Source organism: Salmo salar, chromosome ssa26, assembly GCF_905237065.1.
Source record: "Salmo salar chromosome ssa26, Ssal_v3.1, whole genome shotgun sequence".
Lineage (NCBI taxonomy): Eukaryota > Metazoa > Chordata > Actinopteri > Salmoniformes > Salmonidae > Salmo > Salmo salar.
Window position 1 is genome coordinate 6,547,844 of NC_059467.1, and position 13,447 is coordinate 6,561,290.

General features: G+C 41.6%; 1 protein-coding gene across 1 annotated transcript in view; it reads right to left on the reverse strand.

Annotated features, from left to right (window-relative positions):
- Positions 1 to 713: 713 nt before the first annotated feature.
- prmt3 (protein arginine methyltransferase 3) overlaps positions 714 to 13,447 on the reverse strand; it is a 96,331-nt gene continuing 83,597 nt past the window's right edge. Inside the window, exon 16 of the mRNA NM_001140336.1 lies at positions 714 to 1,125. Coding sequence (NP_001133808.1) covers positions 1,016 to 1,125 — 110 coding nt within the window. The 3' untranslated portion in view covers positions 714 to 1,015. The remainder of the gene's footprint in view (positions 1,126 to 13,447) is intronic.

The following is a 13,447-nucleotide window of genomic DNA, read 5'->3' on the forward strand; positions in this document are numbered from 1 at the left end:
CAATATCTCTGGCCCAGAAAGTCACATTCTTACGAGGTGAAGTTCTTCTGGTTGAGTGGGGTCTCCTGCAGTTTTCTCAAAGGGTCTACGTCAGTGTTCTCCAACCCTGTTCCTGGAGAACTACCATCATGTAGGTTTTTATTCCTACCCTAATCTAGCACACCGGATTATAATATTTAGCTGGTTTACAAGAGGAATCAGGTTAGTTACAACTGCGGTTGGAGTGAAACCCTACAGGAGGACAGTTCCCCAAGGACAGAGTTGGAGCGCCCTGGCCTACATTCTCTGAGAAGGGTAATTGGTGATGCTACAGACCATAACTGTATCTGAAAACATCAGAATGTTAAACTTTTCTGTATATTTGCATGTCTTAATGCATAAAACTGTATGAAAAGTAACTATTAATGTATCCATTCCATAGTCTAAGTGCTTATGTTTGATAATCCACTCAGTTTTGTTGATCATTTCAGGATATTTGACCTAAATCTATTACTATTTCCATTATTCCCATTTTTACCAGATTTGACCATTAACCGATTGACTGCCTTAAAATTTTTAAAAAATGTATGTTTTATCCAGCCTAACTTTGTGTATCAGGACAAAATGAGAATGTCACAGGAAAGTGTTGACCCTGTGCAAAACTGAAAAACGTTTCTACAGCCAGTAGAAACATTTTTGAGAAATGGCGCTTGCCAAGAAATCAACTCAAATTCTGTATGAGGGAATGTCTTTATTAACAGGTATGGCATTAAAATGCAGTGAACTCCACAGCTTGTTGTTCAAGCACACTTCATACTCTCCTTGTCTCACTACTCTGTCAGTCTACCTTTTCATTTTTTTATATTAATCCCTACATTTACTGCTCCATATGAAGATAAGTTGTTTCTGATTCCATAAGAGTTAAACATTTCATAATAAAAACCATAATAATACTAATTGTTTTGGCAAAGTCTGGGGAGTATTTCAGTTCAGCCACACTATTGATGATGTCATCATAGTCATGTGATCAGTGAACTCACTGCAGGCTGTAGGTCTGCTTCATGTCATGGAGGTCAAAGGTGATGAACAGCGAGCGGGGGTCCTTTTTGTTTTTGCGTACGGTGATCCGTCCCTGAAGCTCCTCCCCTAAAGAGGAAAACCACCAATAAAAGTGAGAGGCTGAGCACCAACCTTTGACTTCTGTTCACCTGTATTGGAGCGCTGCAGGGTGAAGTTCCCCTAGGAACAGATCTAGGATCAGCTTCCTCTCCCCCAATCCTAAACTCGACCATTAATGGTAATACGCTACACTGAGTCTAGAGGCAGAACGTCTCCTAGGCAGTAGAGAGTAGGGCTATTTAGTTACAGTCCCGGAGTGCCACATCAACATCAGCAGATTGAATATACTCTCAGGCCAATAATTCAAAATCAATACATAATAAATACATTAATTGATCAGAGTAAAATGTATTAAATGCAGGTACTCCAAAGCGCCAATGTGTTTGTGTATGTGTGAGAGAGAGAGAGCGAGCGAGAGTGAGTGACTGTATGAGAGAGAGAGAGAAAGAGAGAGGATTTGATGCATGTAGAAGAGTGGATGTGTGTAGGGACATACAGTGAGCTCCAAAAGTATTGGGACAGTGACACATTTTTAGTTGTTTTTGCTCCAGCACTTCGACATTAATGTGGATGCTACCATGATTACGGATAATCCTCAATGATGTGTGAGAATAATGATTAGTGATAAAGTTAAAGATGCACAAATAGCATACCCCCCCAAAAAAATCTTGGGGTATGATATTTGTGCATCTAACTGTCTCACTCATAATTATTCACAATTCATTCAGGATTATCTGTAATCATGGTAGCATCCACATTAATGTAGAAGTGTTTAGAAAAATATTATATTCTTATTTACAGTCAAATTTACTCCAAATTGACAATACATTATTTACCATTCATTTCTATTGAGCACCTTAGATTATTATCTGAAACACATCCAAAACAAATAGCAAATGCATCCAACAAATGTGTAGAGTCACAAGCTTGATGTAGTCAGTGTGTGCTATGAATATGGGACCAAATGCTTAACCTTTTACTACTTTAATACGCAAGTGAATTTGTCCCAATACTTTTTTTTTGGGGGGGGGGACTATGTAATGGTTCAAACTCAAATAAAAGTTTTCACTTTAACCACATAGTCATTGCATAATTTCAAATCCAAAGTGCAGAAGCAGAGAGCCAAAGCAACAAATGTGTCACTGTCCCTATACTTTTGGAGCTCACTGTATATGTGCTTTGGTATGTGCCTATGAATGAGAGAGACAGAGCACTTGTGTGTGAGTGAGAGAAAGTGTGTGTGAGTGTGCGTCAGAGAAAGAGAGAGGGTGTGTGTGTGCATAGCCAGATGGTGTGGCGAACCTCACGTGTTTCAGTATGATTGCACACCACAGCGTGTTGGCAATACAGGGGGGCCAGGAGGAGAAGGTGATAATTACAACATATAATCACTTTGATTAACTTCACGTGTGTCTGCCGGGGGTAAATTAATGTTTACCCAATCGGCAAACAAGTCTTCCTCTATGCCAGGCGTTCCCTATTGATGGAGGTTAGAGGAGGACATGGAGAGGGGGGGGAAAAAAACGCTGACGGTGGCGTTTTCCTGAGCGAAGCTGCTGCTGCCGATGACGGTCTCATCTGAACTGTCACTGTGGCGACACTGTCAACGTAGCGAAGTCTCTGGGCGCCACGCTCCGAGGCTGTCACTCCATTACAGCAGAGTGATGTACACACTGGAGCAGAGGAAGCGGAGGAGAGAGTGTGTGTGGGTATGAGAGTTAATAGTGTATCGGTTTGTGTTTTACTACGTGTGTGTGTGTTTTTGGCGGGGTGTATGAGAGTGAATATGTGTGTGTATCAGTTTCTCTGTGTATTAATAACAGGGTCGCTCTTGAATTGTGGTGGCATTTGGGCATGGCATTTTGGAAATTAACTCTTCCCATCCTAAATCAACTAATATGACTTTAATGACTTTAAATAATTGTTACCAGTATTATAACATTGAGCCACTGCAACCAGTAGGGGAGTAACACCAATGACAGTAACACTAATGACACATTTTAGGTAATTGAGGATTTTCTTAAAGTAATAATGTAGTGAAAATCTCACTTTTAGAACTAAAACTTCCCCAGAGTCAGATGAAGTCTTGGATACCATTTTTATGTCTCCTTGTCCAGTATGAAGGAAGATAGAGGTAGTTTCGCGAGCCAATGCTAACTAGCATTAGCACAATGACTGCGAAGGGTCTCTTTGACAAAATCCCGAAGTATCCCTTTAACTCATACACAAATAATGTTGTTGACTAGTCCTATACTCGTGTTTGTGGCCAAAACATACATTTGAGAAAAAAACACTTAAAAAAACCCTACCTCAAACAGGATGTTCCAAAAATGCTTGCTAATTCCTCATATAAGGTGATGTCACATTGGCTCATTAGCTGAGCTGGCTAATCAGCGGATTACTTTAATACACACACACACACACACACACACACACACACACACACACACACACACACACACACACACACACACACACACACACACACACACACACGTGTATATATATATATATATAACACATTTATATACACACACTACCGTTCAAAAGTTTGGGGTCACTTAGAAATGTGTTTTTCATTCATGAAAACATACATGAAAATAGTTGCAAATTGAATAGGAAATATAGTCACGACATTGACAAGGCTATAAATAATGATTTTTCATTGAAATAATAATTGTGTCCTTCAAACTTTGCTTTCGTCAAAGAAACCTCCATTTGCAGCAATTACAGCCTTGCAGACCTTTGGCATTCTACTTGTCAATTTGTTGAGGTAATTTGAAGAGATTTCACCCCATGCTTCCTGAAGCACCTCCCACAAATTGGATTGGCTTGATGGGCACTTCTTACGGTCAAGCTGCTCCCACAACAGCTCAATAGGGTTGAGACCCGGTGACTGTGCTGGCCACTCCATTATAGACAAAATACCAGCTGACTGCTTCTTCCCTAAAAGGTTATTGCATAGTTTGGAGGTGTGTTTTGGGTCATTGTCCTGTTGTAGGAGAAAATTGGCTCCAATTAAGCGCCGTCCACAAGGTATGGCATGCAGTTGCAAAATGGCGTAATAGCATTCCTTCTTCAAGATCCCTTTACCCTGTATAAATCTCCCACATGACCACCACCAAAGCACCCCCTGACCATCACATTGCATTCCTCCAGCATCTTTTCATTTTTTCTGCGTCTCACAAATGTTCTTTGTGATCCGAACACTTCAAACGTAGATTCGTCTGTCTATAACACTTTTTTCCAATCTTCCTCTGTATAGTGTCTGTGTTATTTTGCCCATCTTAATCTTTTCTTTTTATTGGCCAGTCTGAGATAAGGCTTTTTCTTTGCAACTCTGCCTAGAAGGCCAGCATCCCAGAGTCGCCGCTTCACTGTTGACATTGATAATGGTGATTTGCGGGTACTATTTAATGAAGCTGCCAGTTGAGGACTTGTGAGGCATCTGTTTCTCAAACTAGACACTCTAATGTACTTGTCCTCGTGCTCAGTTGTGCACTGGGGCCTCCCACTCCTCTTTCTATTCTGGTTAGAGCCAGTTTGCTGAAGGGAGTAGTACACAGCGTTGTACGAGATCTTCAATTTCTTGGCAATTTCTCGCATGGAATAGCCTTCAATTCTCAGAACAAGAATAGACTGATGAGTTTCAGAAGAAAGTTATTTGTTTCTGGCCATTTTGAGCCTGCAATCGAACCCACAAATGCTGATGCTCCAGATACTCAACTAGTCTAAAGAAGGCCAGTTTTATTGCCTCTTTAATCCGTACAACAGTTTTCAGCTGTGCTAACATGATTGCAAAAGGGTTTTCTAAGGATCAATTAGCCTTGTAAAATTATAAACTTGGATTAGCTAACGTGCCATTGGAACATAGGAGTGATGGTTGCTTATAATGGGCCTCTGTACGCCTACGTAGATATTCCATTAAAAATCAGCCGTTTACACACACACACACACACACACACACACACACACACACACACACACACAACCAGTCAAAAGATTGGACACACCTACTCATTCAAGGGTTTTTCTTTATTTTTTATTTTCTATTTTTACTACTTAATAGTGAAGACATCAAAACTATGCCAACAGTGTGTAAAGCTTTCATCAAAGCAAAGGGTGGCTACTTTTAAAAATCTAAAATATATTATGATTTCTTTGACACTTTTTTGGTTACTACATGATTCCATATGTGTTATTTTCAGTTTTGATGTCTTCACTATTATTCTACAATGTAGAAAACAGTACAAATAAAGAAAACCCTTGAATGAGTAGGTGTGTCCAAACTTTTGACTGGTACTGTGTGTGTGTGTGTGTGTGTGTGTGTGTGTGTGTGTGTGTGTGTGTGTGTGTGTGTGTGTGTGTGTAATATATATATATATATATATATAAATACATACACACACACACACACACACATACATACACATATATACACACACATACACATATTTACACACATATATATATATATATACATACACACACATACATACAAATATATACATACACACACATACACACATATATATACATACACACATTATATATATATACTGCTCAAAAAAATAAAGGGAACACTTAAACAACACATCCTAGATCTGAATGAAATAAATAATCTCATTAAATACTTTTTTCTTTACATAGTTGAATGTGCTGACAACAAAATCCCACAAAAATAATCAATGGAAATCCAATTTATCAACCCATGGAGGTCTGGATTTGGAGGCTGATCCAACTTTGATGTAATGTCCTTAAAACAAGTCAAAATGAGGCTCAGTAGTGTGTATGACCTCCCTACAATGCCTGGGCATGCTCCTGATGAGGTGGCGGATGGTCTCCTGAGGGATCTCCTCCCAGACCTGGACTAAAGCATCCGCCAACTCCTGGACAGTCTGTGGTGCAACGTGGCGTTGGTGGATGGAGCGAGACATGATGTCCCAGATGTGCTCAATTGGATTCAGGTCTGGGGAACGGGCGGGCCAGTCCATAGCATCAATGCCTTCCTCTTACAGGAACTGCTGACACACTCCAGCCACATGAGGTCTAGCATTGTCTTGCATTAGGAGGAACCCAGGGCCAACCGCACCAGCATATGGTCTCATAAGGGGTCTGAGGATCTCATCTCGGTACCTAATGGCAGTCAGGCTACCTCTGGCGAGCACATGGAGGGCTGTGCGGCCCCCCATAGAAATGCCACAACACAATGACTGACCCACCGCCAAACCGGTCATGCTGGAGGATGTTGCAGGCAGCAGAACGTTCTCCACGGCGTCTCCAGACTCTGTCACGTGCTCAGTGTGAACCTGCTTTCATCTGTGAAGAGCACAGGGCGCCAGTGGCGAATTTGCCAATCTTGGTGTTCTCTGGCAAATGCCAAACGTCCTGCACGGTGTTGGGCTGTAAGCACAACCCCCACCTGTGGACGTCGGGCTCTCATACCACCCTCATGGAGTCGGTTTCTGACCGTTTGAGCAGACACATGCACATTTGTGGCCTGCTGGAGGTCATTTTGCAGGGCTCTGGCAGTGCTTCTCCTGCTCCTCCTTGCACAAAGGCAGAGGTAGTGGTCCTGCTGCTGGGTTGTTGCCCTCCTACGGCCTCCTCCACGTCTCCTGATGTACTGGCCTGTCTCCTGTTAGCGCCTCCATGCTCTGGACACCACGCTGACAGACACAGCAAACCTTCTTGCCACAGCTCGCATTGATGTGCCATCCTGGATGAGCTGCACTACCTGAGCCACTTGTGTGGGTCGTAGACTCCGTCTCATGCTACCACTAGAGTGAAAGCACCGCCAGCATTCAAAAGTGACCAAAACATCAGCCAGGAAGCATAGGAACTGAGAAGTGGTCTGTGGTCCCCACCTGCAGAACCACTCCTTTATTGGGGGTGTCTTGCTAATTGCCTATAATTTCCACCTGTTGTCTATTCCATTTGCACAACAGCATGTGAAATGTATTGTCAATCAGTGTTGCTTCCTAAGTGGACAGTTTGATTTCACAGAAGTGTGATTGACTTTGAGTTACATTGTGTTGTTTAAGTGTTCCCTTTATTTTTTTGAGCAGTATATATATATATATATATATATATATATACACACACACACACACACATACAGTCGTGGCCAAAAGCTTTGAGAATGACACAAGTGTTAATTTTCACAAATTCTGGTGCCTCAGGTTGTATGATGGCAATTTGCATTGACTCCAGAATGTTATGAAGAGTGAATAGATGAATTGCAAAGTCCCTCTTTGCCATGCAAATGAACTGAATCCCCAAAAAACATTTCCACTGCATTTCAGCCATGCCACAAAAGGACCCGCTGACATCATGTCAGTGATTCTCTCGTTAACACAGGTGTGAGTGTTGACGAGGACAAGGCTGGAGATCACTTTGTCATGCTGATTGAGTTCGAATAACAGACTGGAAGCTTCAAAAAGGAGGGTGGAGCTTGGAATCATTGTTCTTCCTCTGTCAACCATGGTTACCTGCAAGGAAACACGTGCCGTCATCATTGCTTTGCACAAAAAAGGGCTTCACAGGCAAGGATATTGCTGCCAGTAAGATTGCACCTAAATCAACCATTTATCGGATCATGAAGAACTTCAAGGAGAGCAGTTCAATTGTTGTGAAGAAGGCTTCAGGGCGCCCAAGAAAGTCCAGCAAGTGCCAGGACCGTCTCCTAAAGTTGATTCAGCTGCGGGATCGGGGCACCACCAGTACAGAGCTTTCTCAGGAATGGCAGCAGGCAGGTGTGAGTGCATCTGCACGCACAGTGAGGCGAAGACTTTTGGAGGATGGCCTGGTGTCAAGAAGGGCAGCAAAGAAGCCACTTCTCTCCAGGAAAAACATCAGGGACAGACTGATATTCTGCAAAAGGTACAGGGATTGGACTGCTGAGGACTGGGGTAAAGTCATTTTCTCTGATGAATCCCCTTTCCGATTGTTTGGGGCATCCGGGAAAAAGCTTGTCTGGAGAAGACAAGGTGAGCGCTACCATCAGTCCTGTGTCATGCCAACAGTAAAGCATCCTGAGACCATTCATGTGTGGGGGTTGCTTCTCAGCCAAGGGAGTGGGCTCACTCTGAATTTTGCCTAAGAACACAGCCATGAATAAAGAATGGTACCAACACATCCTCCGAGAGCAACTTCTCCCAACCATCCAGGAACAGTTTGGTGACGAACAACGCCTTTTCCAGCATGATGGAGCACCTTGCCATAAGGCAAAAGTGATAACTAAGTGGCTCGGGGAACAAAACATCGATATTTTGGGTCCATGGCCAGGAAACTCCCCAGACCTTAATCCCATTGTGAACTTGTGGTCAATTCTCAAGAGGCGGGCGGACAAACAAAAACCCACAAATTCTGACAAACTCCAAGCACTGATTATGCAAAAATGGGCTGCCATCAGTCAGGAGGTGGCCCAGAAGTTAATTGACAGCATGCCAGGGCAGATTGCAGAGGTCTTGAAAAAGAAGGGTCAACACTGCAAATATAGACCCTTTGCATCAACTTCATGTAATTGTCAATAAAAGCCTTTGACATGTATGAAATGCTTGTAATTATACTTCAGTATTCCATAGTAACATCTGACAAAAATATCTAAAGACACTGCAGCAGCAAACTTTGTGGAAATTAATATTTGTGTCATTCTCAAAACTTTTGGCCACGAATGTGTGTGTGTGTGTATATATATATAAATATAAACTTAGCTAGCCTGTTTGAATGGCCCTAATTTACACTAGTTTGACAGGCTAGCCCTAATTTACACTAGTTTGACAGCTGGCTGAGGAAGTTGTAGTAGACATGCTGTCACAAAATTAAGGGGGTCTGTTCTCAGAGTTCAGCAACAGCTGACATCAGTAGCCTACTGCACTGACCCATGGCAGAACAGGCATGCAGTTTCTTCATGAAAACTCATTAATTGGGATAAAATGTTACTGTAGCTAGCTAGCTAATGGAGGAAGCGTTCACTTCAGCAGTGTGTGCATTAGCTGGGTAACATCCGATTTGTTTCATATGAATTGACTGGCTTAGAGCTAGCAAGCTAATGGGCAAATTTAAGCTCGTTTTCAAGCACATGGTCAAACTTAAGAAATACTCCTCCTTCACGCAGAAAACTCCTTAGCATGATGTAACATAGTGGAACTAACACTTCATCCGCAAAGATTTATCAATTTAGCTTTGATTAATTCTGGTGGTTTGAGGCAGAAATTCTTAGCTCCCATCCCTCACTGGTGCTGGCTACGCACTGGGATCTATAAAAGGTCGGTATACATGCAAAAAAATGGTAAATCTTGAAAGGTCATATAAACATTGGTTTATTTATTTTTACAGGTAACATAGCATTTTTTTGTTGTCTGAAATAGGTATAAATGTGAACGAAAAAATGCAGGAAAAAAACAACCATGCATCAAAGTCAGCGTTTTCATCGTAAGTTCACATTATTAAGACTGAGTTAATTTTAACTTCACAGTATCCCGACGCAGACTCACGACTCAGGGGCCAAATTAAATGTGTGGACTCTTTTTGGGGAGGCTCCAAAACCTATCCATCACCCCCTCTATATGGGTACACTGGGCTGGGAGCAAGCTGTAGGAACAGGATATTTAGCAAATAAATAAACATCGCCTGGGCAGGCACTTTTAATTAAAGACAACCATGCAGATGAGGGCTGTCTGAAGACAATACTGATTCCTCAGTCAATGGTAGCGTCCCTAATGGCACCCTATTCCCTAAATAGTGCACTACTTTTGACTAGAGCCCTATGTGTCCTGGTCAAAAGCACGATATAGGGAATAGGGTGCAATTTGGGACTCACACAAAGTGAATGTGAATCTATTCCTTGTCTACGTGAAAATCATTATATTTCTCCTCTTCTCTGTCACAAACCCAATGAGCTGGGTTCTATCCAGAACACACAGTAGAAAAAAACAACAACAAAAAAACCCACAAATGAGCAGGTTGGCATTTATTTCACTGTCTAGACTAATGCAACTTGCTGTTGGCTGGGCTCACCGCTTGTGCCATAAAACCCCTTCAACTTATCCAGAATGCCGCAGCCCGCCTGGTGTTCAACCTTTCCAAGTTCTCTGCTCAAGTGTGCAGCATCCCTCATTGTTGGTTCAATAAATAACCCATAATTTAACATTGTTATCAGGAAATAGTCCTAAAGTGTGGAAACTAGCTTATGTGCTGTCACTACATAAGGGAGGTGATTGTTGTGATCTTGACAACTATCGTCCCATATCAAGGCTTTCTTGAATCGTTGGGAATGTGCAACTTCGTCATTTTTTTATCTGTATTTGGAATGTACATCAATCAGGGTTATAACCAGTACTATTACTGCAACCACATCAGTTGCAAATTATATTGTCAACACTTTGTATGCTAAGATGAATTGTGCTGCCCTATTTATAGATTTGTCAAATGCTTTATATACAGTCGATCATTCTATCTTATTAAGTAAGTTGTCTGTGTTAGGTCTTGGCACTGATGCCTGTTTGTGGTTTCAGAAGACGGGGTTAAATCTGAATTTCTTGAAGAACTTAAAGGGGTACCCCAGGGTTCAATTTTGTGTCCATTGTTGTTCACGTTGTATATAAATGACATTGGAAATACTGTAAACACCTGTAACATTCATCTCTATACAGAAGACACAGTTATTTATTCCTGTGCCTCTTCAGTGCAGCAGGCCATTCGTGACCTTCAGCATGATTTTGACTCATCCAAAAATCACTTACTGATCGTAAATTAGTGTTAAATGCAAATAAAACCACGTTTATTCTCTTGTCTAAGTCTCGTAATGTTGAACCTGAGGACTTGCACTCCAAATGGAGCAAGTTTCTCACTACACTAGTACTTGTATGTGGATTGATGACAAGTTGTCTTTTGAAACACACAACGAAAACTTGATAAAGAAGCTGAGATCTATGTTTGTTTTTTACATAAAAATAAATCCTGCCTCAGTTCTGAAAATAGAAGGAAGATACTATCTGAAACCCTACCTCTTCAAAGAGTATCTTAAATAATCCCACAGCACATTGTTTTCATTAATTTTTACAAAAGACAATTTTGACTTTGCAGCTGGCCTATCTAGGAGAAATTGTTCAGTTCTGCTGCCAGGGCAAGATTCATGACAAACATCAACCTGACAAAAATGTGCAGATACTGAACATGACCCATTTCTTTCAGATGAATGACAAAGGGCTGGGAAAAGGGGCAAGGGGCTGAAATGGAACCCAGCCTTGCTCAACGCTTGAGGGGAGCCAGAATGGGAAGGCAGGCTATGCAGGGGTATGCTACAGTAAGTCTAAGTCTATGTCCCAAATGGCACCCTATTCCCTTTTTAGTGCACCACTTTTGACCAGGGCCCATAGGGTTTTGGTCAAAAATAGTGCACTATATAGGGCAAGGGGTATTCAATTTTTATCCTACGAGGTCCGGAGCCTGCTGGTTTTCTGTTCTACCTGATAATTAATTGCACCCACTGTCTAAATCAATCCCTGATTAGAGGGGAACAATAATAAAAAGCAGTGGAACTGGCTTTGAGGTCGAGAGTTGAGTTTGAGGGATATAGAGAACAGGGTGCCATTTGGGACACAACCCATAGCTTGGAATGCAGGGTTTAAAAAAGGCCAAAAGAGTAATTGCTTGACTGCAATAGTCCTCTGACAAAATGCAACCCCTGCAGGGTAACTAAAACGAGTTTGGGATTAAATGATTGAATAAAAGAAAAGAAACTTGGCGGAAAATTGGGAGGAAAACTCTACTTTTCTGCCGAGAAATACACACAGAAATGCTAAAAAATGCTCATACACAGAAACACAACTTGAATCAGAGTCGTGCTTATTAGGGTACGCAACAGAAAGGGGAATGAGCACTTCTTCAGGTAGTCCATCCCTGTTTCAGTTTGTTTTCTTTCCGTATGGTGCATAATGAACACAAGGTGTGCTAGTAGAATAGATCAATAGGCTATGTGAAATGGCTGGTTGTCCCTGAAGACTGGATTGAGAAACACATGATGACATCATATAAGAGTCTAAACAGATTATGCCTAATCTGATCATTAACACTAAAACAATGTTCACAAACACACACACTTTCTTGAAAGTACGGAACAATTGACAAGTCCCAAACCTCAATGTTGCGGTACTGTTCATTTGATTAGTGAGACATTATCCACCACTGTATTTTCTCCATGGAGTTCCCTCAGGGCTCGAGAAGGCCCTAGTCTAGTGCCTCTAGCAATCTAGTGAAGTAGCCAGAGACTGAGGGAGAATTGATCATGTGTTGAAATCAAAGGAGAAATAGAGCTGGTCCTTTCACAGAGACCTCGATCAACAACATTCCACTAACGTTAACCATACACAGTCACAGAAATGCGCCATCTTAGTCCATTACACTTACTGGTGCTCTCCAAACCGGGACTGTGCCCCAAATGGGACACTGTTCCCTATAAAATGCACTACATTTGACCAGGGCCCATCTTCCAATGTAAAATAAAAAAATTAAGGATCATGATATTTTGGTGAATTGACGCTACTCTCTTAGAAAGGAGGGTTATTCAGCTGTCCCCATAGTAGCACCATTTTTGGTTCCAGGTAGAACCCTTTTTAGTTCCAGGTAGAACCATTTTGGATTCCATATAGAACTCACTGTGGAAAGGGTTCTACATGGAACCCAAAAAGGCACTGCCTGGAACCAGAAGGGTTAAACTTGGAACCAAAAAGGGTTCTTCAAAGGGTTCTCCTATGGGGACAGCCGAAGAACCGTTTTAGGTTCTAGATACCACCTTTTTTTTCTATGGGTGTATGAATTGAACAAACCCAAAAGACGGGATGAAAAAAGAGGTCTTCCAAACCTTTTTCAAAAATGGTGGATTGACAGTGATTATAATGAATGCCAAAACAAACCAGAAGAAAGATAAATAGTGGCTGAGGAAAATACTTCCATCAAGAGAGAGATGGAAGGACGACCAACCAGTAAAGTGTAAAGGTAAGAGGCTCTAATGCTATGATATTCACCTTCCCTCCTTGATTGTTGCCGTACTACTGGTTAAATATTTCCTTTTTCATCATTAACTGTTTGGAGTTGTTTGTATACCTACAATCAGATCTAGTGTGTGCTCAAAGTATTATCTTCAGAAAATGTAGATGTTTATCGTCTCTGTTCATCTCTCGCCCTTCTCCCTCGCAGATTTCTCCAAACAGAGGGTGGTCACGATCTCTCTTGCCCAGCAGGTCAAACTGACCTCACATGGCAAAGGTAAGAACAAGACAAGGTAACACTTATAACTTGACACTTCTGCCATAGACCTATATATACATTTTTAGCAGACATCGAA